At 46.9% G+C, this 25980-nt stretch overlaps 12 protein-coding genes across 12 annotated transcripts; 6 read left to right on the top strand and 6 right to left on the bottom strand.

The window, feature by feature from the left end:
* Positions 1-88: 88 nt before the first annotated feature.
* On the bottom strand, positions 89-3420 carry FOMMEDRAFT_117815 (DUF1630-domain-containing protein). Its single transcript, XM_007263026.1, has 9 exons — positions 3135-3420; positions 2995-3076; positions 2761-2929; positions 2576-2706; positions 2385-2523; positions 2156-2332; positions 1920-2101; positions 1733-1869; positions 89-1679 (listed from the first exon to the last, which is right to left on the bottom strand). Exons 1-9 carry the CDS (start codon positions 3370-3372, stop codon positions 1351-1353), a joined length of 1584 nt encoding a protein of 527 aa, XP_007263088.1. The 5' UTR covers positions 3373-3420; the 3' UTR covers positions 89-1350.
* Positions 3421-3733: 313 nt separating this feature from the next.
* Positions 3734-4945, top strand: FOMMEDRAFT_102788 (uncharacterized protein; the record flags this gene model as incomplete). Its single annotated transcript, XM_007263027.1, has 6 exons — positions 3734-3789; positions 3858-3861; positions 3913-4060; positions 4111-4220; positions 4269-4741; positions 4799-4945. 6 exons carry the CDS (start codon positions 3737-3739, stop codon positions 4839-4841), a joined length of 831 nt encoding a protein of 276 aa, XP_007263089.1. The 3' UTR covers positions 4842-4945.
* Positions 4946-5873: 928 nt separating this feature from the next.
* Positions 5874-7249, top strand: FOMMEDRAFT_102791 (Clavaminate synthase-like protein; the record flags this gene model as incomplete). The annotated part of the gene is made up of 4 exons (XM_007263028.1): positions 5874-6016; positions 6076-6198; positions 6252-7008; positions 7066-7249. 4 exons carry the CDS (start codon positions 5874-5876, stop codon positions 7120-7122), a joined length of 1080 nt encoding a protein of 359 aa, XP_007263090.1. The 3' UTR covers positions 7123-7249.
* Positions 7233-8150, bottom strand: FOMMEDRAFT_144709 (uncharacterized protein; the record flags this gene model as incomplete). Its single annotated transcript, XM_007263029.1, has 2 exons — positions 7233-8005; positions 8062-8150. 2 exons carry the CDS (start codon positions 8148-8150, stop codon positions 7297-7299), a joined length of 798 nt encoding a protein of 265 aa, XP_007263091.1. The 3' UTR covers positions 7233-7296.
* FOMMEDRAFT_165517 (Clavaminate synthase-like protein) lies at positions 8147-10740 on the top strand (the record flags this gene model as incomplete). The annotated part of the gene is made up of 6 exons (XM_007263030.1): positions 8147-8293; positions 9327-9703; positions 9760-9882; positions 9936-10168; positions 10219-10625; positions 10684-10740. The coding sequence occupies exons 1-6, from the start codon at positions 8174-8176 to the stop codon at positions 10738-10740; spliced, it is 1317 nt and encodes a 438-aa protein (XP_007263092.1). The 5' UTR covers positions 8147-8173.
* A 182-nt stretch (positions 10741-10922) lies between these two features.
* On the bottom strand, positions 10923-11777 carry FOMMEDRAFT_152145 (uncharacterized protein; the record flags this gene model as incomplete). The annotated part of the gene is made up of 2 exons (XM_007263031.1): positions 10923-11631; positions 11689-11777. The coding sequence occupies 2 exons, from the start codon at positions 11775-11777 to the stop codon at positions 10923-10925; spliced, it is 798 nt and encodes a 265-aa protein (XP_007263093.1).
* A 934-nt stretch (positions 11778-12711) lies between these two features.
* On the bottom strand, positions 12712-13672 carry FOMMEDRAFT_165518 (uncharacterized protein; the record flags this gene model as incomplete). Its single annotated transcript, XM_007263032.1, has 2 exons — positions 12712-13524; positions 13587-13672. The coding sequence occupies 2 exons, from the start codon at positions 13670-13672 to the stop codon at positions 12819-12821; spliced, it is 792 nt and encodes a 263-aa protein (XP_007263094.1). The 3' UTR covers positions 12712-12818.
* Positions 13673-14417: 745 nt separating this feature from the next.
* On the bottom strand, positions 14418-15411 carry FOMMEDRAFT_144711 (uncharacterized protein). The gene is made up of 2 exons (XM_007263033.1): positions 15274-15411; positions 14418-15205 (listed from the first exon to the last, which is right to left on the bottom strand). Exons 1-2 carry the CDS (start codon positions 15360-15362, stop codon positions 14494-14496), a joined length of 801 nt encoding a protein of 266 aa, XP_007263095.1. The 5' UTR covers positions 15363-15411; the 3' UTR covers positions 14418-14493.
* Positions 15412-16960: 1549 nt separating this feature from the next.
* On the top strand, positions 16961-19499 carry FOMMEDRAFT_138636 (uncharacterized protein). Its single transcript, XM_007263034.1, has 3 exons — positions 16961-17359; positions 17442-17767; positions 17825-19499. Exons 1-3 carry the CDS (start codon positions 17072-17074, stop codon positions 18789-18791), a joined length of 1581 nt encoding a protein of 526 aa, XP_007263096.1. The 5' UTR covers positions 16961-17071; the 3' UTR covers positions 18792-19499.
* Positions 19500-19701: 202 nt separating this feature from the next.
* FOMMEDRAFT_117834 (uncharacterized protein) lies at positions 19702-20233 on the bottom strand (the record flags this gene model as incomplete). Its single annotated transcript, XM_007263035.1, has 3 exons — positions 19702-19831; positions 19897-20069; positions 20140-20233. 2 exons carry the CDS (start codon positions 20231-20233, stop codon positions 19924-19926), a joined length of 240 nt encoding a protein of 79 aa, XP_007263097.1. The 3' UTR covers positions 19702-19831; positions 19897-19923.
* Positions 20234-20423: 190 nt separating this feature from the next.
* Positions 20424-21584, top strand: FOMMEDRAFT_152150 (uncharacterized protein; the record flags this gene model as incomplete). The annotated part of the gene is made up of 8 exons (XM_007263036.1): positions 20424-20553; positions 20614-20633; positions 20691-20719; positions 20776-20821; positions 20878-20970; positions 21038-21161; positions 21238-21273; positions 21382-21584. 8 exons carry the CDS (start codon positions 20424-20426, stop codon positions 21582-21584), a joined length of 681 nt encoding a protein of 226 aa, XP_007263098.1.
* A 903-nt stretch (positions 21585-22487) lies between these two features.
* On the top strand, positions 22488-23901 carry FOMMEDRAFT_117836 (uncharacterized protein; the record flags this gene model as incomplete). Its single annotated transcript, XM_007263037.1, has 5 exons — positions 22488-22570; positions 22973-23290; positions 23347-23453; positions 23505-23746; positions 23802-23901. Coding segments are annotated over exons 2-5 (660 nt in total), but the record flags the coding sequence as incomplete, so codon positions are not given.
* Positions 23902-25980: the final 2079 nt, after the last annotated feature.

Consider the following 25980-nt stretch of genomic DNA (forward strand, 5'->3'; position numbering starts at 1 on the left):
ATCTCTGGATGTCGATGTAGACATAAGCATTCTGGATGGTGTGGTCAGGAATGTTACACTAGATGAATACCGCAAGAAGCAGAACGTCTACAGGACACTTATGGCACTTATCTCCCCTCATCGACATCGTATTCGCTCATTGCAAGGCACGCTTCCTTTATCTGTTGCAGCTGACCTGGGCTTTGACGGAATGATGTCGTTGGAAGTCTTGGACTTGGTCGGGATTTCCGAGGTGGTAACGTCCTCACGACCTTTGCATCTTGATCTGTCGAAACAGATGCCCAAGCTAACATTCCTTTCGCTCGAGAACATCGGGCTCGACCAACAGTCTCTCTACAGTCAACGACAGCTTTCTCGGCTGGAGCTTTCGGAGATGCGGAATCCATTCTGGATGGACTGCCGGACAGCAGTAGAAATACTGAGGGAACTGCCAAACCTACATACTGCGTACATCGGGCTGAACCGTTCAAATGACTCTGAAGTCGATGCTACATATGGTCGACTTGAGCTTCCCAAGCTACGGGCTCTCTACGTCAGCTGGGACAGCTGGGAGGTACCTCTAGATTCTCGACCATTATTTGAGGTCATCTCCGCACCGAAGCTCGAGCGACTTGCAATGCGTGGAGGAGCAGAAACGCTGAATGGAATCTGGGATACTTTGCTTCGCTTCATCACAGCGAGTGAACGCCCACCTCTCACGCATCTTGCAATAGGTGATATGGGTGCAACGGACATGTGTCTCCTTGACATTCTTCGAGCAACACCGACGCTCACACATCTGACGATCAATCACGCCCTCATTACGCCAGTCTTGTTGCGCGCGTTGGTTTGGGAACCTCATCGGACCGACCAACAAGTGGTTCCCAACCTCAAGTCCATCAGATTCGGGGGATGCGAGGACTTTGAGGACGCAGATATTGTTCCCGTTCTGGAGAGCCGAGTTAGCAGGAATGGACGTCCGCTTGAGGGTGTCAGTGAGCTGGAAGAGGTTTCCTTGCGTCAATGCGCTAGCTTGCGCCCAGAAAACGAGAAGTACATCCGTCAAACTGGTATCCGCAACGTCATCCTAGACTCCAACGAGACGCTCGTGTCTCCTTTCGGAGGGTTGCTTGACTTCATTAGGGTTGTAGAGGGGCACCGTGATTTCTTCACGAACTAGCTGGTCCATCGTCACCCGGCAGGTGTGTAGCTGAAGCACGATCGTTGGCGGCTAAAAATGTAGCCTTAAAAGCTCGGAATCATGATGATATGCACAGTATATCACGAGGGCTATGTACATTCGCGAGAATCTCCGAAGTGGTCACCTTGAGTATAATGGATAAAAAGGTAGGTCTGGTTCGGATGCAACGCCTATGAGGTCCCTCGTAGAAACTGGTTGATCGTTTCCTCCTGCTTCGCCATCCAGAGCCCAAACGCAGGTGTCCGCAGCCAGCGCTCGTAAAACTCCTTTTGCTTCGCTGAGCTACGAAAGGGAAGTGGCGATCCGTGAGTCTTAAGTGATGCAAAGAAATGATCTCGGTTGAATGGCTTTAGCGATTGCGCGGGTGGAGCCCCTCCCACTGAACCAGTTGCGGGCGAAGGTATAAGTGTGTTAAGGTAGCGATTCAGCGGAACAAGGAATTGAACGGAGCGGGTGGTGAAGTGACGTCGTAAGAGCAGCGACAATCTCCCGTCCACATCTGATTGAGTTACGCGTTACATGCTGGTGCTGAACCGTTGAAAATGCACATACCCAAAGGTCCACCTTTCTTTATAGCAGATTCTAGCTGCTTCAGTAGATCTCTATCTTTTGAAATATAGCGATTGTGAGTTTTGGTCTGCCACCCGGGCACAGGACCAGCGATAATGGGATTATTCGACCCAATCGATCTTCTTAAACCATGAATATACATATGTCCCGGGTCTAAGCGTGAACTCACTTTGATGTATCGATTTCCTCGCCCAAACTGAGCTTGTGGGGCCAGTGCTTGCACATACTCTCAAACAGTGGATTGGTTACACCCAGTAATAGTCCCGACTTCGGCCGATTTTTATTGACAATCGTGTGGTATTCTTTATCATGAATTGTGAAGTATGGGCGAAAGTCTCCCACAAAGGAGACCTTTGTGAATAATTTAATTTGCAGTTGCTCAGTCTCAGTAAAACATTAACTTACGGGTCTCAAGATGTCAACGAACCACCAAATAGCTTGACTGGTCATTGCAGGCGAGGGACCAAAAACAAGAAGTGGTTCACATAAGAGTATGCACTCCCATATTGACCATAAATGTGTGACTGATGCGGCAAAAAGTCGTAGCGGAGGTGGTGCTACTGGCGCAACTGATGCTAAGAGCTGTGAATAATCGTTAAACAGTCACTTTCTAACCTAGAGTAAAGGTGCATACATGTAGATCTGGGTCAAACTTTTTGCGAAATGATGACATCTCGATACTCTGTTGCTGGTCGACACCGCCTGGCAATTCAACAGTAAGGACAGAGCCTAGGAAGCCTAGTTCATGCGTCGTTCCTGGATCTGGTGCAGGCCTATTCTTTGCAATTCAGTAAGTACATGACCAACATCTAAAGGCTTGCTCACCAGTTAGCGATGTTGTGGCAGGCTGATTCTAGCATAGGTCCTCCGTGAGCAAGAAACATCGGTCCAAGGCGTTTAATTAGTTCCAAAAATAATGAAGGCCAAGGATGATATGCCAGGATGATCAGCGATCTCTGAACGAAGAAGTCGTGAGAACCTGAGCTGATAATATTATAGTTCCAACCCACCTGGTCATAACCACGCAAAGATGTTGAATCCTTCCGCCTTCGAAAGTAGGAGAAACCATACAGGAAGCCATCGTGTGAGGCCGAAGTAGGTGACTGCTCTCGTATTCGGAATGTATGCGCCTCCGCGCCCTCCGCATAACGAAATGAGTCAGGAAACGAAGAGAAGCAACTTTAAAAAAATAACGCTTATTATATGAGTAGATAGCTTCAAGTACTTCAAGTACTGCCACTCACATGTTCTCCTTCTCCATCTCCGAAAAGGAGGTCGGGGGACAGATACCGTCCACAACAGGTCCCAAGTCAAGGTCGAAGTTTACTGTAAACGGTAACTTTTCAACGTATCGTACTAAACAAATATCTGAAATTGTACCAACCAACGAGAGCGCAGAATATCCATCTCCTTAATTTCAAGACCACTTCAGGCTCCAGGGATACATCTAGGGAGTTTATTGTCTTCTCTCTCACTGGACTTCTTGGGTAACTTCGAGGCAATGTTTGCGACCGGGAGAGATGGTGCAAGGAAGGCCGACGTGGCTTGCTCCTCTCCTGCCTCTCCAACAGGAAGTCTGGCGATGTTGGTGATACATGAGATGACGAAGAAGGTCGCCGCATGTGTTGGTTAAATGACGGCAGCCGTCGCGTTGTTCGCTCCGGAGTCTGCACAAAAAACGCAGAATCATCATTTGCGTTCACGAGCCCGAGATCCCCACCACCATCGTCGACATCGCCATGCGACTGCATGGTGGATGAGAGTAAGCGTAAGAAGCGAGGAGGTTAGCGAACATCTGTTGTGACCAGGAGTATCGAAATGGATGCACGTCAAGCCTAGAGTGGCAGTCGGATCCACGCGACTGAACCGGAATTCATGCGGCACACATCCACGTTTATTTGAGCACAGCACTACTTGTCCTCCTACCCTCACCAGGACCCGCACAAGTCAGTCTCATTCAGCCGCGAGCACTCAGACTCACTGATCATGCGTCGTGCAGTGGAAGAAATCTCAACAGGATCAGACTCGGATTACTCAAAGTACGCCAGTTTACCTTCATCTATGCTGCTGCTTGTGTCTGACAGTCCATCACTCTTGGCATTCAAAGCTCTGTAATGTCTGCGTTTGATGATGTATAATTGAAGATGCTGATTCGTGTACAGTGGATTTCATGGTTTCTCTCGTCGAAAGGAAATGAATACTTCTGCGAAGTTGAAGAAGACTACATCATGGACCGCTTCAACTTAACGGGACTAAATACCGAAGTTCAAAATTACAATCAAGCCCTAGACCTAATCACAGATAACTTAGGTCTGTCGCACCATCATTTTTGTACATTTTCTCTGACGAGGTCTTGACAGACGACGAAATGGCCGATGAATTCCGAGGATCGTTAGATGTCCAAGCACGACTGTTATACGGCCTTATCCATGCGCGGTGGATTATCACTTCACGGGGGTTGGCAAAAATGGTTTGATTCTGTACACTGCACACGACATCTATCTGACTCGACTATTAGCTTGAGAAATATAAGAAGGCTGATTTCGGTCGTTGTCCACGCGTTCTTTGTCAACAACAGCCATTGTTACCTGTCGGTCTAAGCGACATTCCATACGAAAAATCGGTCAAACTCTACTGCGGTCGATGCGAGGATATCTATTCTCCCAAGTCCTCACGACATGGATCTATCGACGGCGCATATTTCGGCACATCTTTCCCGCACATGCTCTTCCTAGTCTACCCAGCCATGATCCCTCCAAAGAGTGGCCCGCCGGACGTGTTATCGGGTAGTGTACGCGGGACTGAAGGCAGCGAAAGCTCCCGACGCAGACGTGCACGGGATGAGCCAGAGGCGATTGCAGAAGGTGTAGGCGAAGGCGTTAGCACGGCAGCAGCGGCCCTTAAAGCAGAGAGATACCGACCGAAAATTTTCGGTTTCCAAGTACATGAAATTGCGAAGCTACAGCGATGGCAGGAAGCAGTAAGAGATAGGTTCGTTTGATACTTCCGGACCCGTCAACCGTTTTCTCATGAAGTTGCTTTCTTCAGACAAGTGGCTAAGCTGGAGGAGCTAGAAGAACAAGGACTTTAGATGCTGCGTCGAACTTTACTCGATTTATGTCTGATGCTTTGCAGAATGCTTGTACATCAATTTGTTTTGCTATACCTGATTTTTCAAAATTCAAATAATGCGGGTCATTTCTTCGGAACTCATGCACGTGATCATGATGTACTGACGCACTGATACAACTACTTTATTCCGTCGTTTCCTGTGCTTTGACCATCTTACTTTTGTTAAGCATAACAAAAACGGGATTTCGTAGCTCCTAGAAGCATTCCAAACAAAGGTGACGTACGACGTTTCGTGCATCCTACATAGTGGTACCACTTATCAAGAGTTCGACGATCTAGTACTCAAGTTCGGCGACCGAATTTCTTCCTCTCATCAAACTCAAGTGTATAACTCACTGAAAACATTAGTGCAGGAAAGGAGCTGATAATAACGCGATGCGGAAATGTCGTTTCACCTGATATTGCTTCGGGTCTCGGGTGACTTTCAAGCGTCACCTCTGAGCCGTTGCATTGCTGGAGTACTCTTCCAAGCACCAGCTACAGTAATACAACAGCCAGCTTTATCTCGGGATAAACTCTAATGCATGCCGAGCTATTCATAACACGGAGTTGATCGGGGAAGACGCAATTGCTTTAGAATCTTTGTTCATTCATTCGTTCATTCAGAAGCACCGCCTCAAAGCAGTTACACCTCGGGCCGCTGGGGCGAGACTTCTCTTACACTGAATAACTCTGTCTTAGAGAAGTGTGCAAATATCACTGGTGCTTTGTATGCGGGGTTCTTTTGGATAAAGTTCTACCTTTCTGGACCTATGACATCTGGTCTCTGGCTTCTCTTCGTCCAAACCAGCGATTCTGGGTCTTCAAGCCCTCACACGGTATCTAACATGGGACTCACATGAACGAGTGTTGCAAATAGTCGGCTTTTTATAACTCAGCCGGTTCTCTAGTGGCGGGTCATGGGTACTCTTATCGCTCGTACGGTATAAAAGCTGGATTCAACGGACAAGCTTGGGAGCACCCAACTGTATCACTAGTCCTCACAGTTAACATGCCTGGACTGACTCTCCCACCATTTCCGCAAGATATACCCACACACCCTCTCTTGGTTATTGATTTTGAGCTCATAAAGGCTGGTGACTCTGAAGAGATCGAGAAGCTCTGGAAGGCTGCACGAGAACTAGGATTCTGGTAGTAAGTGATAAAGTTTGCCTTTGTCGTATTGGCCCAGGCGGCATCTGAGCTATCTCTAGCTTGAAGAACCATGGAGCTGACAAAGAGGTTGAAGGGATGTTTGATATGGGAGCAGAAACGATGGACCTTCCGGTTGAGGAGAAGATGAAGTTTGAGCAAGGTGACGAAGGCAAATCTTTCGGGTAAGCCATTTCGTAGTCAGATCATCCATGTCACTTATGACATTCTTTTTCAGTTACAAAGCATTGGGAACAATTGCCACAAACGAATACGGCAGCCCAGACAATGTTGAATTCATCAATATATCCAAGGAGGATGCTCTGGCCTATCCGGAGGTTAAAAATCGCACGTATCCGTCAACCGTGAATGCACGCATGCAGTCGACCATCACACCATTCGTGCGCAAGTCACTTACAGTTTTCGAAACGATTTTCTCCGTATTCGACAAGAAGCTTGGTCTCCCGGATGGTACGCTTAAGAGCCTCCACGGTGATCCCAGTGGTTCCGAAGCCCGCGCTATCAAGAGTCCACCGAAACATACTCACACCGGAAACGGGCCGATTGAGAAAGAGAAAATCTCCCTAGGAGCTCACACGGACTTTGGGTCTCTTTCGTTCTTGCACAACCGCCTCGGTGGACTGCAAGTCCTTCCTCCCGGCAGCCCTGACTGGCACTACGTCCGTCCAATGCCTGGACACGCTATCTGTAACATCGGAGACGCACTCTCGTTATTCTCAGGTGGAATCCTCCGTTCAAATATGCACCGTATCGTCCCACCTCCAGGCACCCAGGCCGCATATACGCGCTGGTCTGTCGTTTGCTTCTCCCGTCCGTGTGCAAACGTGGAGCTACGAGCTTTGGATGAGAGTAAATTGATAAAAGAAACGCTTTCGAACATGACCCCAGAAGACAGAGCGAAATACAAACCAGGCGTGACTCAGGGCGAATGGTATGTCCGGAGGATGAAGAACACGCGGCTCAAGAACAGGAAGGTGAGTTGCAATGCATTGAAGACATATAAAAATGAAACACTAATGTACATTGACCAGGGGCCTGAGACCTATCTCGCGAGCAGAGGAATGGAACACAGACCGAACGTGATCTAATGCAGTGAAACAGTATCAAGATTCAAGAACCGAGAAAGTGCCGACTTATTTGTGTTTATGTCATGGAAATTTTGCCTTATGCTCTTCAGACTGTATTAATCCGACCGTATGTAGTTGTAACAAAATTCAATTCACGATTCTGTACATCCAGTAAGACCCAAGAAACATTCTCGTCTACAACATAGCATTCAATCGGTTAGCCGGCAAGAGCCTCTTGTAAATAGGCAGATCCATAAGTTTCGCCCATCTACCCCCATTACGAGCTTCAAGCCTCTTCCATCCCTCGTCGGGATTGGTACGTTTGAGCAGGTTGAGGGTCGAGACTAGTTCAAATTCCACGTAACTGACTTCTCCCGTGATTCTAAAATTTCCTTCTCCGGCCTTGTCGAGATATGCGGCGAGTTCGTCGAACGCGGCATCGAAGGCCCGCCATGCCTCCGTAAGGGCTTTCTCGTCCTTCGGGATCATTTCATCGATCGTAACTCCGAGGGTGCTCTTACGCGTCTGGATCAACCAATCACGGGAATGCGGAGCTAGTGCACGCAAAAGTCCTGGGAGAACAAATTTGAACATCGGCCCTGCTATGTTCTGCGCCAGATATTGAGAGAAGATCGAATACAACACGCGCATCTCGGCCGGTAGCATCTTCCCCTCGGGATCTGGGTATGCTTCCTCTACGTATTTCGCAATTTTAGCAGAATCGGAAAGTGCGATGATGGGTTTATCGCGGGATGCGATGGTTACGAAAGGGATCGTGTAACCCGGTCTGCCGTCCGCATTGATTCTCGTCGGAGGAGCGCCGACAGACTTCGCGGATGCTTCGATGTCAGGGAAGTGGATCCAAACGTTCTGGTACGGGATGCGCTTATAATCCAGAAGAAGCCTACTTAAATGTCAGTAAATGCCCGTCTTAGTAAGTTTTATGTCAAGAATTCCAACCTGAGTCGTATGGCAAACGGTGACAGTGTCTTCTCGGGTAAGTCGAATTCGGCGTCATAAAGCGTGATGATAGTTGACTTTGGCTCCATCGTGCAGACAGTTCGCTTCGAAAATGGTGTGGGCTGTTGTTCAGAATTCAGTGTTCGTCTTCGACTTTTTATCCCATTTGGTTCCTATTTCTGGGACGGCATCTTCGAGATCCTCGACCACGAGTCTTGCTAATCTGCATGATGTTCGCTTTTGTCAGATATTATATTACCAACACGAGCGCACCTTTTTTAAGGTGACGTGCCGTCGAGATGTGAAGAAGCGTGTGTCATTGTGTACAATGTGGTCTCAGTTCAGAAAAGGAACTGTATTGACAAGAAAGGGCGGCATGAGGCGGACTTAGGTTCGTCGGGCTCAGCAGAACAATCAATATTAGTAAAATGAGTAAAGACGAGACATAGGCGTTCGTGATTAGCTTCAGAAGCCCGAGGACAAGTTGAAAGCCAGTGGGTGCGTCCGAGTCCAAACCGAACATTTAGTCTTGCGGACGAAGAGTCTAGGTATGCTTAGCACGTGTCAGTCGCCCGCCCAACGCCCGCATTAGCAGTACCCTTGTATTTGTGAGTAAGCATACCGGTTTTTCCATGCAGTAACGAGTCTACGTTCAGCAAAGAGTTTATATTCAGACTGGTCACTGGTTGCACAACAGAAGTTGGAAGACCACAAGGTGTTTGTTACTATTTGTCAATGATCGGCATGGGACAAAACAAGAAGCTGCTACTAGCCGACAGCTGCCGACCAAACTTTGACTTTTACTACTACAGAAACCCAACGCGCTCCCCGTTGTTCAAGCTTCAAAATCGCGCTTGATAATAACTGCCAAAACTATTTTGCTCAATAGACAACACGCACCGAGAATGAAATAAGGCGCTGCATGAACCAAAGCAATTGAGAGCTCAGAGGAAGTGAAAATCGATGAATAAGCAAGGAGCTTATTTTGGTCTCGGACTCGTTACACTACTGAAGAACACTTCTACGAACCGACTACAGGTCTACGATCGCCAGCTATACTCGGGATAAACTCTAATAATACATGCTGGCTTCTTTTTAATGCACGGGCGTGATCGGGGAAGACGCAGTTACTTCAGAATCTTAGTTCCATTCATTCAGACTTCTCTACGCTGAATAACTCTGTCTCAGAGAAGTTTGTAAATATCGTTGGTGCTTTGTATACGGGGTTCCTTGGATAAAGTTATACCTTTCTAGACCTACGGCAGCTCGTCTCTGGCTTCACTTCGTCCAAATCAGCGATTCTGGGTCTCCAAGTCCTCACACGGTATCTATCATGGGACTCACATGAACGAGTGTTGCAATTAGTCGGCTTGTTTGAACTCAGCTGGTTCTTTAGTGACGGGTCATGGGTACTCTTATCGCTCGTACGGTATAAAGGCTGGATTCAACGGACAAGCTTGGGAGCACCCAACTGTATCACTAGTCGTTTTACAGTCAACATGCCTGGACTTACTCTCCCACCATTTCCGGAAGATATACCCACACACCCTCTCTTGGTTATTGACTATGAACTCATACAGGCTGGTGACTCTGAAGAAATCGAGAAGCTCTGGAAGGCTGCAAGAGAGCTGGGATTCTGGTAGTAAGTAGTAAAGCTTGTTTTTGTCTTATTGACCCGGAAGACTAAGCTATCTCCAGCTTGAAGAACCATGGAGCCGACAAGGAGGTTGAGGGTATGTTTGATATGGGAGCAGAAACGATGGACCTTCCGGTTGAGGAGAAGATGAAGTTTGAGCAAGGCAGCGAAGGCAATTCCTTCGGGTAAGCTATTTCATAGTCCAATTATCTATATAACTCATCGCGTTCTTTTCCAGTTACAAAGCCTTGGGAACAATCTCCACAAACGAATACGGCAACCCAGACAATGTCGAATTCATCAATATTTCCAAAGACGATGCCTTGGCCTATCCGGAGGTTAAAAACCGCACGTATCCATCAACTGTAAATGCGCACATGCTGTCGACAATTACACCATTTGTGCGCAAGTCTCTTGCAGTCTTCGAAACAATTTACTCCGTATTCGACAAGAAGCTTGATCTCCCAGATGGTACACTCACACCGGAAACGGGCCGATTGAGAAAGAGAAAATCTCCCTAGGAGCTCACACGGACTACGGATCTCTTTCGTTCTTGCACAATCGACTCGGCGGGCTGCAAGTTCTTCCTCCCGGCAGCCCTGACTGGCACTACGTTCGTCCAATGCCTGGACACGCTATCTGTAACATCGGAGACGCACTCTCGTTACTCTCAGGTGGAATCCTCCGTTCAAATATGCATCGTGTTGTCCCACCTCCAGGTGTCCAGGCCGCATATACGCGCTGGTCTGTCGTTTGCTTCTCTCGTCCATGTGTGAACGCGGAACTTCGCGCTTTGGATGAGAGTGAATTGATAAAAGAAACGCTTTCGAACATGACCTCAGAGGAGAGAGCGAAATACAATCCAGGCGTAACACAGGGCGAATGGTATGTCCGGAGGATGAAGAACACACGGCTCAAGAACAGGAAGGTGAGTTGCAATGCATTGAAGGCGTATAAAAAATGAAACACTAATGTACATTGACCAGGGCCCTGAGACCTATTTTGCGAGCAGAGGAATGGAACACAGACCGAACGTGATCTAATGCAGTGAAACAGTATCAAGGTTCAAGAACCAAGAAAGTGCCGACCTATTTGTGTTTATGCCATGGAAAATTTGCTTTACATGCTCTTCAGACTGTATTAATCTGACCGTGTAGTTATAACAGAATTCAATTCACAGTCCTGTACATCCAGTACGAACCAAGAAGTACTACGGTCTACTGGTCTACAGCATAGCATTCAATCGATTAGCCGGCAAGAGCCTCTTGTAAATAGGCAGATCCATAAGTTTCGCCCATCTATCGCCATTGAGAATTTCGAGCCTCTTCCATCCCTCATCGGGGTTGGTACGTCTGAGGAGGTTGAGAATCGAAACCAGTTCAAATTCCACATAACTAACGTCTCCCGTGATTCTGAAGTTTCCTTCTCCGGCCTTATCAAGATGCGCAGCAAGATCGTCGAATGCAGCATCAACGGCTCGCCACGCCTCCGCAATACTTTTCTCATCCTTCGGGATCATTTCATCAATCGTGACTCCGAGGGTGCTCTTGCGCGTTTGAATCAACCAATCACGGGGATGCGGAGCTAGTGCACGCAAAAGTCCTGGCAGAACAAATTTGAACATCGGCCCTGCTATGTTCTGCGCCAGATATTGAGAGAAGATCGAATGTAACACGCGCATCCCGGCCGGTAGCATCTTCCCCTCTGGATCTGGGTATGCTTCCTCAATGTACTTCACAATTTTGGCGGAATCAGAAAGTGCGATGGTGGGTTTGTCGTGGGATGCGATGGTTACGAAAGGGATAGTGTAGCCTGGTCTGCCGTCTGCGTTGATTCTTGTCGGAGGAGCGCCGACAGACTTCGCAGTTGCTTCGATGTCAGGGAAGTGGATCCAAACGTTCTGGTACGGGATGCACTTGTAATCCAGAAGAATTCTGCTTAAAGGTTAATAAATGCTCGTCATATTTGATTTCAAGTCAAGAATTACCAACCTGAGTCTTACAGCAAACGGTGACAGCGTCTTCTCTGGTAAGTTGAATTCAGCGTCATAAAGCATGATAATAGTCGACTTCGACCCCATAGTTCCGACAGTTCGCTTTGACAATGGTGTGGGCTGTTGTTTAGCATTCAGTGTGTGTCTTCGACTTTTTATCCCATTTGGTTCCTATTTTTGAGACGGCATCGTCGAGATCCTCGACCACGAGCCTGACTAATCTGCATAACGTTCACCTTTGTTAGTTATCCTCTTACCAACACGAGCGCATCTTCTAAAAGGTGACGTGGCGTCTGGATGTGAAGAAGTTGGTGTCATTGTGTACAATGTGGTCCCTGTTCAGAAAAGCAACTGTATAGACAAGACTGAGCGGCATGAGGCGGAATTACTAGGATTGTCGGGCTCAGCAGAACAATCAATATTAGTAAAATGAGTAAAGACAGGACATAGGCGCTCGTGATTAGCTTCAGAAGCCCGAGGACAAGTTGAAAGCCAGTGCATCACCAAATCGAACACGAAAATGTATTGGAATTTACTGCTAAGACATATATTTTTTACATATTGTGGATCCTTATATGTATTTGCTTATAAAGTCTACATGTAAATATATTGCCTTGTCAGATTCTGCACGTTTTGGTGATGTGGGTGCATCCAAGCCGAACATTCTACTTTTGCGGTCGAAGAGTCTAGGTATGCCCAGATCGTGTTCGTCGCCTGCTCAAGCCCTGTATAAGCAGTATCACCGTATCTTGGAGTAAGCGTACTAACTTTCCCGTGCAACAAATGAGACCATGTTCACCAAACAAGACCATACGCAACAAGCGAGTTCAGTTGCAAAGAGGACAAGCTGTTTGCCACTGTTTATCGATGATTGGCACGGGACAAAACAAGTACGTAATAACGTAATGAGATATTCTACCACGCTTTGCCTTTGGCTCAGAAACTCAACCCGTCTCTCTTGTTCAAACCTCAAAATTGCGCCACGTATCCTGTTTGCATACTCGAAGCTGCACAGGCCCATGAAATTTTCGCGTCGATTGTACAATCGTCATATCTCAGCAAATACATAATACCAAATCAATTTCTATTAAAACTTCAAGTCCTGGACGTACTACAGGCTATGTCCAGTTAATGCTTGGAACCAACACGGTTCACGGGAAGGATATCCTTATATACTGGAAGATTAAGGAGCTTCTCCCACCTCCCCCCATTACGACCCTTAAGCCTCTTCCATGCCTCGTCGAAGCTAAGACGATATATAAGGTTCAAGAACGATACCAGCTCGAATTCCGAGTAGCTCACGCCTCCAGTAATGCGATAGTTTCCTTCTCCGGCCTTGTCGAGGTGCGCGGCAAGTTCATCGAACACAGCATCAAAATTCTTCCATGCGATCTGCATACTTGCCTCGTCCTGTGGAACCATCTCCTCGACACTTCTGCCGCCAATGCGACGGCGAGATTCAATGAACCATTCGCGATCATTGTCGAGTAGTAGGTTTACAAGACGTAGGAAGACCACACTGTAAGCGCCCCGAGTTTTATCGGTCAAGTATGTGGAAAAAACGGATTGGAAGACACGCGTCTCTGCGGGGAAAAGTTTATGTTCGGGATCCGGAAATGCTTCTTCGATATACTGAGCGATCTTAATGGAATCGGAAATCGCGGTGGTCTGCTTGTCATTATTCGTGACAGTGATGAAGGGGATCGTGTATCCAGGATTGCCATCGGCATTAACCTTCGTAGGAGATGCTCCGACGGCTTTTGCGGTCGCTTCGATGTCGCGGAAACCCAACCAGACGTTTTCATAAGGGATTTTTTTGTAGTTTAGTAACAGCCTAGAAGCAGGACCAATACTATAAGTATGTCTGGTATGTCGGCGTTCAGGGAAACGCATTACCTAATTGTGACGGAATATGGGGATAATGACTTCCCTTCTAGATTAGTCTCGACATCGTATAGTGTGATACGGTACGTTGGGGACATATTGCAGAAAAAAGTCGAGCAGATTTTTAGGCCGTGAAAGCTGGGGCATTCAATTCGATATCCTACTCAACGTTATAAAAAGGATCATCGGCTGAAATAATCCAAATAGATCTATTCTGAATAGAAGGTTGTATCCTTAGTAATTCCTTTTTTCCCCTTTGTCATATACCGCTTATGAATCAACGTCTGTTACGCGAAACTGTTGACTCCGTCACTCCGAGCACGATGTCTAGGGCAAAGTGAGAACATCTGGTAGTGCATAAGTGAACGTTAAGGACAAAATGAAATCACCCAAGAAGAAGATCTACCTTGATAATAACTTCCAAAACTCTTTTTCTCAATAGACAACATCCTCCAAGAATGAAATAAGGTGCTGCATGAGCCAAAGCAATTGAGAGCCCAAGGGGAGTGAAAATCGATGAATAAGCTCCTTGCGTAACGTAGCTTATTTTTGATTTGTAACGTCTTGTGTTAGCGAGCGCTTGCTGAGAAAGATGGGCGTTCTTTTGTAATACTGGTGCAGCGAAGGTAGACAATAATCTGCTCTGTATGCTTCATTAAGATGAGTCAGTTCTGGTCTGGTGCTACCGGTTTACAGCTGTTGTGGTCTACAAATGCCAGAATAGGCATCTGAGTTTGAATAAAATGGCGATTCCGCTGTATTTTGCCTTTGAGTTTCTTTCGTACGTCGCGAAAATCTCATATAATCAGAAGGGCACCTCTCATTGGCAAGTGATTAGAAAGCGGGATATGTTTGTAAGTCAGTGTTCAACCATTGTATAATATCGATTACAATATTTATTTCTACTGATCAGATCAATTTACGGCGGGGAAACATTACGGTTCGCAGGAAGTATCTCCTTGTACACCGGAAGATTCATGAGCTTCTCCCATCTTCCTCCATTACGACTCGCGAGCCTCTTCCATACTCCATCATAACTGGCCCGTCTCGCCATGTTTAGCCACGACACCAACTCGAACTCTGAGTAACTGACTCCCCCTGTGATACGATAATTCCCCTCTCCAGCCTTGTCTAGGTGCGCGGCAAGATCGTCAAATGTAGTGTCGAATCTTCTCCATGCAGCTTGGATACTTGCTTCGTCCTGTGGAACCAACTCCTCGATGCCCCTTCCATATACATTTCGCCGGGTCTGAAGATACCATTCGCGATCGCTTTCAGAAGGAAACAGGTCCAGAATCGATGCCAAGGCTACTCCGTATATTGCAGTTGATACCTTCTCAATCAGATATTTGGAGAAGATGGATTGGAAGAAGCGAGTCTCTGCCGGAAGGAGTTTATTCTCGGAATCCGGGAAATTTTCTTCGATGTACTGTGCAATTCTTGCGGAATCAGAAATCGCAATGGTCTGATCGTCGACACTCTTGGTGGTGATAAAAGGGATTGTGTACCCAGGACTGCCGTCTGCCATGACTCTGGTAGGTGCTGCCCCAACAGCCTTTGCAGTAGCGTCGACGTCACGGAAACGGAGCCAGACGACATCGTATGGAATATTTTTGTAGTGAAGTAACAACCTAGCACGCAGGACAAATATAATATGAACGTCAAGTATCGTGTGTCGGCACTCTAGAAGACGCGTCACCTTATTCTGACAGCATACGGAGACATCGTCTTCTCTTCTAAAGTGAATTCTGCGTCGTAGAGAGTAATGCGGTTGGTTGTGGACGTCATGATGAACAAGGTCTCTGGATGAGTTTAGTATGCGAGGTTTGGGGAGTTCAACCTGATGCCATCTGCGCCTTTATGATTTAATGAACTAAATAGAAATGTACGTTATCATTCATGCCATTTGCCCCGTGCTTTCTACGAAATGGGTAGGGTCGGACCGATATGACTCCACAAGCAACTGATTGGGGTCACTAGTACACTGGTACATTGTCTGAATATCTATGTTATAGTTAATCAGATAGAGCAACTGACAGATGCTTCCCACGCCTTGTCAACTGCATCACAGCCCGCAAGATAATGTTTCAAACCACGTAATACAAAATAATAGCTAATAATCTATACTAAATCACTAATTTGTTCTAGGTATTTATTCATTGAGGTCCAAAACGGGAAAAGCACTACTTGAATTAATCGGAGTGTCTCTGTATGTTTAAAGCCAGATATAAGTGCTCAGAGCGAAGCGTAAAGTTCTTCCCTCCGTGCAATGTATGTGTGCAAAAGATTGTAAGACCTTGCCTGATAATTCTGCTTTCTGTTGGTACGACAAAGTTAGCAAGGGGCGGATATTTCCTAACATGTTGCCGATAAGAGCACCAGGCAGTTGACGTTGTAGGGTAGACTATATTTTAATTCTGCTTGCAGTCCCTACAAATATAAGGACAAGCCTGCTACGAGGCGGAACGTCACCTAACTTCGGCAGCGCAAATACCGTTCATATAATTTCCCGGAAGGTACATGTAACTGAAGTCATCGCACAGTGGCTACATAGGACCAATAGACCAGTAAGGCTTAGTTTACGCTCCCCTCATCATCAACTCACCATCGTCCAGGAGGAGGAATACTCCAGTTATAGTGATATCAAGAGTCATAGATCAGGTCACTTAGTGCGTGAAAATGCGACTGCATCACGTTCAATCGCCACAGTACGATCTTCAGCCATGGTTGTGAACAGCATGTATTGACAAACTTGATGGGTCCTTTTTGTTACAAAAAGAAACTCAGCAATAAATAGTAAGAGACCCATAATAGCGTTAAGCAAGCCAGCACTATAGGACAGCTGAAGTGACAGCGACAACAAACAACACGATCACGGATCTTGCTGGCGTGCATCTGCGTTGCACATGAGCGTGACGATGCGGGATGGAGCAAGTGAGGAGATACGAAGATGATGGTAAAGATGAGACATCAGCATCACATAGCTTTCGAAGCCACACCTAGCTGAAAGGAGCACGACAATGATCAACGAGCGTCGCCGCGCACAGGGAAGCGTTGTGCAAATCATCAGAAGTGTTTCTGGTCCGGTCGAGGAAGAAACGACGATTGGACATCGCAAATGCACAGAGATAGGCTTCTGAAGAACAGACAAGCGACCAGGGCGATCCAAGTTCTTCTATGTATGACTGCAGAACGGCATCATGATGAGACAATGAGTGAACTCCTTCAGTGCATGGACCCACAGATGAGCGCAGCCAAACTCTGATTGTTTATTAGGCACACGTGATCGTACTCGTGGCCTAAGATCAGCCTCATTGCAGGTCGCGAAGTCGTGCCCTCCCTTCCTTCGTCCCCATCACATCCCCCCATTTCTTCCCCAAGGTCACCAGCCAAACGCGTCTGTGGCCAGGCGCGTTGGCATCCCAGCCACCAGCTTCACTCGTTCTTTTTCTCGGTTTCTATTTTCTCGGACACTGTCTCGTTCTGACACGCCAAAAATGCACTCAACTCGAGACGCTAGTAGCACACATCTGTCTTCTCTGTCTATCGTGCTTCCACGTCCCCCACTGCCCAAACGAGCGTCTTCAATTCGCTTGTCAAATGATAGCGTCCCCTCACCACGCACTCCGAGGTCCAGTTTAGGCCTTCCTTCTCCGACTCTCCTCAAACTCGACTCAGCCGTCCCTAGACGAAGCACAGACAGCTGGAACAGTTCGGTTCATGATGGTGGAGATGACGACATGGAATGGGAGTGGACGTTTGAACAGCTAGCACTACTTAAGAAGGTACGTTCAGTTGTGCTTGAATATACGGGAGCGTTTGTCTGTTGACTGACATGAATAACGCGTAATGTCCCTCTGTCTATAGACTCTAGACGCGTTGCCGTCTCATTTGCTCACGCCATTTAACGGCTCTATCCCTCCTGCAAACATACTAGACAGAGTCTCTCGCAGTATTGTGCATGCCAAGGGCCCTGTTGAATGGCCGCATTCTGTCCGTTCAACGCGTATCAAACTTATAAAGCTTGCTCGTAGTCGCGTTGCAGAAGATGCTGTGATAGAAGAAGACCCGGCTGATTATATAGTCGACGTTCTCCAGCCTACAACGAACGTTCCGAAGAAGCCGCTTTATCGACAGTCGAGCATGGACTTTCTCAAAGGCAAATCGCTTAAAAACGAGAAAAACATTGACTTGTGAGTTTACTCTTACCCACTTTCGTCGTGATCGATTTTGTTTATACGATTTTTCAGACTTTCATCTCGTCTTCAAAAAGTCGATCGAATGATTCCAAATCCCGCCCGTGCGTACGATCGGAATTCATCGCAAACACCTCCCCCCTCGCGACGTCGTCCGCTCAGTGTGGGCGAGTCACCAGGTACTCCAAGGACTCCCAGGTCGGACGATAGTCCCCAGCTCTATCCACCATCGTCCTTATCGGGTAGCCGTGGGTCAAAGTTGCGTCGTTCTACGACGGTCTTAACGGGTCTACCTACTATTCCCTCCGGTGTGGCTACCGATTGTATAATGGCTGATAAAACAGCTGTACCACGCGTCCCCAAAGTGAAACGTTCCGAGTCGTTCAGCTCTCCGAATTTCAATGGTCTAGGTCACTCTCTTAAGCGCGCTCCTTCCTATGGAAGTGTGTCAAGCCGCATGAGTATTGATGACGACAAGGAGAACTCGCCAGAGTTTGCAGCAATCAACGCCGCACTCGACATCTACCCGTCTAGTGACGACGAGGAAAAAGCGAGGGACCACAAGATTAAAAAACAGAAGACAACTGGCACGTTGTCAGCAGATCACACACAACAAGCGAAGAAGTCAAAAGGTCTACCGAAGACCGCCTCCGCTGCCACTATCAAGGCTAATGGGACACCCACGCCAAAGAAAGACGCACGTAGCCGCAAATCATCTGCTAAGAAGATCCAACGCACGTCATCAATGTTTGGTGCGGAGCTCCCAAATCCTCAGCCAGAACCTGCACCTCCCGCGGCGCATATTCAGGTACCGACTCCAGAGGATTCGGTCATGCTTACAGACGAGAATATAGATCTTCCACCGGTGACCCCGCATAGACGACTTCGCCGAGTTAAGACGACGAACTTCCCTCTTCGTGTGAAGAGGCGCATCTCGTTTGGACACTTGTCTGCACCTGCTGAAGGAGCCGAGTCGGCCCAAACCGATTCTGTGCTTGGAAGTGCAATTCAGCTCCGCTGAACCTCTTATCTACTGCTTTGCCACACATCATCGGCAGTGCGTATTGTCCATTGCATGCCTTAAGCATAAGGCTCTAATGATGCGATTTGCTTCAAGCTTATCGTATCATACTCCATCTCACATTAGCTCGCAGAGCATTCCGTCACTCACTTATCAAATCGCTCACTCACCCTTCCTTACCTTCCGTTCCATCGTCATCCTCTGTAAACATACCACTATCGTCACAGATCCATCGCCATTTTCACGCGACCGGACTCATCTCGTGCCTCTTTCAGCTTGTTTGGCGACTGGATTCGACCACTTACAAGCCTGTACATATACATCTCGTTGGAAGGAGTCTCCTTCCTGTACCATGTTCGGATCTCGTCCCAGCTTCGCGATAGTGCCCCCCTTAATGGCACTCTGACGTTGGCTGGATACATCAATATCTCACCAAATTACTGTTCATATCATTCCAAAATATCCTCCCACTCTCATTTTTTCCACACGTTGGTGTTGTGCTTTTATGCTGCATGCACAATGCGGAAACAGAAGTTTGAATTTCATGTATTCGGAACACAACATACCGTTTGTTTACTCTCTTTTACTTTTCCTCTCATCTCGATCGTTCCCTACCTGACAAAAATGTCGCCCCATGTACACCTGCCGTTGATTATACGGACCAGATCCTTCCTTTACTCTTTTGTTTCGTTCCAACTTTTTTCACACAATTGCTGATCAGCATTTCGTTTCGTTTCATCATCCCGTTGCCATTCACTCAATCCCGATTACTTTGCAGTTCCTTCATAATCATTCCTTCTCGTAGCATACCATGTTTGCTTCGTGCTCAGTGCTGTTGTCAACATGTACTTGGAGAAGTAGGAGGGTGCTAGAATTTAAATAATTGCCGTTTGTTGCAGATCAGTTGAGGGGCACGAAACCAAGGTCAAGGTAATTGCACATGCCGAATTTGGCATTAGGTGGTGTACATCTGCATCAATTATAAGGCAGACCAGCGGCCAGCAAATACGAAGGAATGCGTTGCTTAATGCTTATATTATCTAAATGCGTTGTTATTCATTAAGGTGACCGTCATACACTGGTATGGACGGTAAAAGCAACATACCCTGGCAAACATTGCTGTTGCAATCCATCATTCCGAGTTGGTAGCGCCTTGTCGTCGTGCTTCAATTTCTGCCCGCTTCTGGCCAATAAGCTCCGCTGCACGTAAATCCCATTTGTACGCCCAATATCCACCGTAACCAAAGATAGCCATCGCGATGACATGTCCCCCAAGGTCTGATAGTCAGCGAAATTGAAAAGATTTGATTAACTGGAGGATTCATTTCAAGACATGCAATCAACTCACTCTCAAAAGGATTGCGCTTTTGAATCCCAAGTTGTCCAAAGCGAGCAGCAAGGCCAAGAGCTGAGAAGCCCAGAATATTGGATATGAGGGCCATTGTTGATTTTGTCGTCTTGCTCTCCCTTCTGTCCTCAACCTGTGCTAGTGAGGGTGACTTGTCACATGTCCCGTGATGCGTTACATGTGTCACACCGCATTGAGGCGTCTCATAATCCTGTCCTTGTCTTGCGCCTTTCTTCTTCAATCCATCATCTAGTCGTGTCATTTCTAGCAAGAATACCTTCGAAATGGCCGAAGCTGCGCAAAATATTTTGTCTATCAAGGACGAGATTCCTCCAGAGAAGATGCCGGTCTTCTTCGAGGGAAAGGAGCACAAGGAAGCAGGAGACAAGTTGGTTAAGACAGATGCAACAGCGGGTACGGGCTTATTGGATTAGTCTGCACGTTTATATTCTGATACACTTGAAACCACTAAAGCCCTGCGCAAATATTACAAGGTTGATATCCATCATATTCCCTTGTGATTGTTACTTATGCCTTCGTCTGGTGATCAGGTCTTATTATGCTGGAAAGGTTTAAGCCGGTACTGCTTCAATCTCACTCATCGTAGTATCTGCATGTGACTTAAATGAGCTGTAGGCAAAATCCTATGGGAGGGCAAGGGGAATCTAAGCCAAAGAGCATGGTGCGCCACTTTCAATAGCAGGGAGTCGTGCCACGTAAATCCTAACGAATCACCAGTTAGACGAAGAACTCGGGAAGGTGTATTCAAACATGACTCTATGCCAACTAATGTTGAAGAAGTACGACCGAGTGATTGAGACTGCGGACAAGGTCCGGACATACACGGAGCTATTTTAGACTATGACAGCTAAAACAGACACCGTTCTTACTTTGTTAGGCTCTAGCACTAAACAAGGATAATTACAAAGCCCTGTTCCGGAAGGCAAAGGCATTGGGAGAACTTGGTTACTTTGAGAAAGCGGAGCCAATACTGAATGAACTCTTGACTAATTATCCTACCGGTGAGCTCATTTGAGTCAACTGCGAATGAAAGCATTCATTACGTACGTTGATTTTGTAACGAAATCACTTGAACAGAGGCGCCAACGATTAAGGCCGAGTTAGAGTCTTTGCGTGCCAAGGACAAAGAGCGCGAACGCAAAGCCAACAAGAAGATTAGAGGCACGTTTTAAGTCTTCTGCCGTTACAAACTGTGTACTGACCATCTGTCGTATATATCAGGATTCCTCAACTCAGCAAAGGAAATCTTTGACGCTGACTCTGCACCCACTACCACTGGAAGCGAGGCGACCTCATCTGCGAAGATTGAAGACGTGGACATGACAAATGAAGAGTCTAAGGCCAAGTCTCTACCCACCCCGGAACTTCCTTCAGGGGGAGACGCATCGTCATCTGCGAAGATTGAGGAGGTCAAGGACGAGTGACACATGTTCTAATCTGTAAAATATCTCTCTGTATTCTTTCGACTCTCTCTCACTCTCCTTCTCTCTCTTGGTATCATGTTTTTTGTTATCAAATGTAACCATCTTAATTGCTTTCTAACAGTAGATTCAATGATAAGTCTCACAAATTTATTTACTGTGAGCTTTGAGGGAACGTGCATCACAGTCACGTGCCGTGACAAGTCGTGTTTTCTTCGCTTTGGGACGTCAAACCTCCCACGGACATTTATGGCAAGTTAGAGGGCGGTGAATTCGGACGCGAAAGAATCATCTTGAGCCGCAACCATTTGGCGCTCAGACCTTTTTATGAGGATCCATTCAGTTTCTGCATCCGGACTGCCGCTTCATAGCGTAAACCGAGTGGAACATGAGAGCACCGTCGCGAATCATCCTTGAGGCTTACCATGGTCGTGTTTACTCGCTGCTCGACTATCTCATTCGTGTATCAGATACGGCGTCGCACCCTGTTTTGGTGCATCAATTACAAGAAGACAATGCACGGATATTCCGCGGTTATTTTCTCAGGGACTCCGACCCAGACTCGTATCGTGATTTTCTGATGTATTCTATTTTGGCCGAGACGGGTGCGAAATCGAACGACAAGCGCAGCAAGGTATCTCTGAAGATCGCTGCTCCTTCATCATCAATGACAGAGGTATACTTCTCGTAAATTTTACTTTTGAACAGCTCTCATGATCTTAATGATTCTACCAGATTATTGACAGAGCCCAGGAGCGCCTCTTTGCATTGACTCGGAAACCATCAAACATTATTACGACAGGTTATTGTTCTGTACGTGTTCTTTGCGCCGCACTCACCAGGCTTCCCGCTGACCCCAAATAGGCGGAGCTCAAACCTGAGATTGGAACGGCTTCTGTTGGCACATCTCGCCATGGTGTCAGCAATTTTTTCGTCAATACATTGGTTACCGCCTTACAGGCCTCTGATTGGTGTCTGCTCCTCAAACGGTCAGTTCCCGCGCTCCCATAACCAGATGTATGTCGGCGACTATAACGCGTAACGTTTCCACTTCTGTGTTACTTAATTTCTGAGAGATACCTTGACTATCCAAGCAACCCGGGCCTGCAAGCTCCTTTTTTGGCTCTTGTGCACCTTGTGGCTAGCTTGATTTGGGGTTCCACAGGAAATGACTGGTCAGATGCACATAAATAGGCTTTTCGCGACTCTATTTCGTTGTTTTCTCATGCACAAGTTGGGAGTGGTTGGTTTCCTGAGTTGCCGTAACGCGTAACTCAGCGTTCTGCGTTCCCCCGGTTGCTGCGCCTCTCTTCCCGCCTTCATGCATCTGGTTGCAGTCTGCTCTACCACGCGTAACTAGGGGTTTCTCATTCACTGAATCACATTTGCAGGGTAGGGGATGCAATTCTCCTGCATATACTGACGGAGACTTCAATCTATATCGCATTGCCAAACGATTGTTATTGCCAAGTGACGGGTCCCCCGCTCATCTATGCTATGCCCCCGCCGACGTTGTCAAGAAAAAGGCCGTTGGCATCCGGCGGGGCTGACGACAGTGCAGAACCCGAATCCACGTGTCCGCAAAAGCGTAAAGCAACTAACATTGACGAAGGGGTTTCAACGAGATTACCAAAACGTCGCAGAAGGGATAAGGGATCGTCCAGCGCGACGACTCGTGACAAGTCAGCCATGAGTCCCATTAAAAACGAGTATCTCTCCTTTTTTTCTTATTCATGGGAGTAAAATAATTACTAACATGCTACAGAGGTTGTACCTTGACCGCAATTCCAATTGCTCGTACGACGATGTTCTACGCAAGGCCCCAACGACGAGCAGCCCCTGAACATATTCAACTTGGTCTACCCTCTGATCGTGAGTATCCTTGAGCATCGTTGATGTGGTTGGCTAACTAGGAATTACCAGACATACTGAATCGTATGAATTCGGGGGCATGGCGAGTGGCGAAGGGACTTCTTGATACCGACGGGAGGTTGCATGATGTGAGACCCGCAGACCGGCATGGCGCACTTGAAGCACGACATTTCTCTAAATATGTCTTCCCGTTGCGATATCGCCTCGATAACGTATTCTCTGTCCGTCCCGAACGACAACAGGAAGATCAATTTGCTAGGTTCAGGTTCGCAAACAGAGAAACTGAGATCGAGGTAAGTCTGCAAACCACCGACGCGCTGCAGCTAAAGGCCGAGCAATATCATACAGATCAAAGGCTCATGCAAAACACCGGATCGTTTAAAAAGTGTATTGCCCTTACTATCGCAGCTCTATCATCGGCATACGAAGTGCGGTTATAAAGCTCTTTTGAACAAGTTCTGCCCGTCCAAGGCATGTTTTGGTTATTTCTCGCTGATGCGGCGCTCATTGAAATGTCGTGAATTTTCTCCAGCTCCGACCTGCCCATAAGGATGTGTCGGGAGATACAAGCGGTATCTTGGAGCTGATCTGGGAGGAAATATCAGACGAAGAGCTACGAACCCAGATGGACTGCACGATGAGCGACCCTACGACGATTTCCGCTGGAAGTAGAGGGCGATGTCCCAATACTCGAAGTGCCTTGGGTTCGATGACGCCGCCCCAAGCCCAGCCTAAGCCGAAGTTTGCGGAGTTCACGTGTAATATCGCGGAAGTCTATCTATTTGTCTGCGTTATTACGAAGGAAGTCATTCCTCACGTCTTTTGGGGCAGTGACAAAAATCGTAAAACGGTGTTCAGTCGTGCGTGATCCGAATTTTCTTCCTTCGGAGTAACCTATGTGCTCGTCTCACTCGCGTCCTCAGATGTGAAGCAACTGTTGAGTGGGCGGAGACATGAGAGCATCACGGCTCACAGTATTATGCAGGGTATCAGTACGAGCGAATGCGACTGGCTGTTGCCTTCTACAAAGCCCTCACAACGACGCAATCAGTCGGAAGCTGAGATGTTAATGCAACGACATTTACTCCAGGAATTTATTTTCTGGTACTTTGATCAGTTTCTATTACCTTTACTAAAGGTATGTTCGTTCACCTACAATGTTCTGGGACAGTGGACTTCATGATATTAAGCTATATTATTTCCTTTTCCTTTTCCTTCCCCACTTTGTGGAACAGACTACTTTTTACATTACGGACTCATCTGCGTATCGCAATCGCATTCTATACTTCAGACAAGATGATTGGGATGTTCTATGTCAACCCCTAGTCGATCGATTGGCTGCGACCACGTTCCAGCGTATTCACCAGGTACGCAACTTATTCAATATACTCGGTATCGAAGGTAATGACGGCCTAATAGCATGAAGCTGAAGAGCTCCTAAGACGACGCAAGCTTGGTTATTCCTATGTACGACTTCTGCCAAAGGACAGTGGAGTGCGACCCATTGTTAACCTGAGAAGGAAGAGAAACGCCGCGTCGGATGACCCAGTTAATCAAGGACAGTCCATTAACCAAATATTATCCGCCGCTTTTCAGATCTTGGGGTACGAAATGGTTCGTCGTCAAAATTGTATGGCAATTGATTACGTTTTAAATATTGATTTCAAAATCAGACTACGCAGTCAGAGAAGCTTGGCGCATCTGTCTTCGGCCCCAATGAGGTCTATCTACGCTTGAAGGAATTCAAAAGAAAAATCACTGCCGTTTCGGGCAAAAGGTGAGCCTCTTCACTGGTTGTTGGAACCCACTCTGATAGAGTTTAGGTCCAAGCTTTACTTCGTGAAAGTAGATGTCCAGGCTTGTTTCGATACGATCGAGCAGGACAAGTTACTTCGTATCTTAAAGCAGCTCATAACAGAGGTCAGTCAGTCCTATATTCCTGGTGTAATTCGTTATAAATGTAAAATTCTGCCCGCAGGACACCTACATGATCCAGAAATACGGTAGTATCAGCCCATCCGTGGGTAAGGTGCATCGGAAATATATCAAGAACGCAATACCTGATTGTAAGTGTCCAGCAAATTACTCTCGAATTCTCTGTGATAACCAATGACTTCACGAATAGATGAACATCCCCATTTCCTCACGTATGCCACTCAGCTTGCTGCACTTCTGAGGCATACAATTCTAGTCGACCAAGTTGTATATCCATTTGCTTTCCGAGACGAGATTGTACAACTCCTAGAGGATCACATAACCTCAAATATCGTGAAAGTAAGTTACAGCCGTTTCATCATTTATATTGTCAACAATTTCTCATGTCCTCTAATTTGCATGTAGATTGGAAATGATTACTACCGCCAGCGTGTCGGCATTCCGCAAGGCTCAGTGCTCTCCTCCTTACTTTGTTCCTTCTTCTATGGAGACCTTGAGCAGAATGTACTCAGCTTTGTGATGGATGCAGAACGAGAAAACGAATTACTCCGCCTAATTGACGATTATCTATTCATAACTACGGACAAAGAGG

The sequence above is a fragment of the Fomitiporia mediterranea genome (genome assembly GCF_000271605.1).
Source record: "Fomitiporia mediterranea MF3/22 unplaced genomic scaffold FOMMEscaffold_2, whole genome shotgun sequence".
In the NCBI taxonomy this organism is placed as follows: domain Eukaryota; kingdom Fungi; phylum Basidiomycota; class Agaricomycetes; order Hymenochaetales; family Hymenochaetaceae; genus Fomitiporia; species Fomitiporia mediterranea.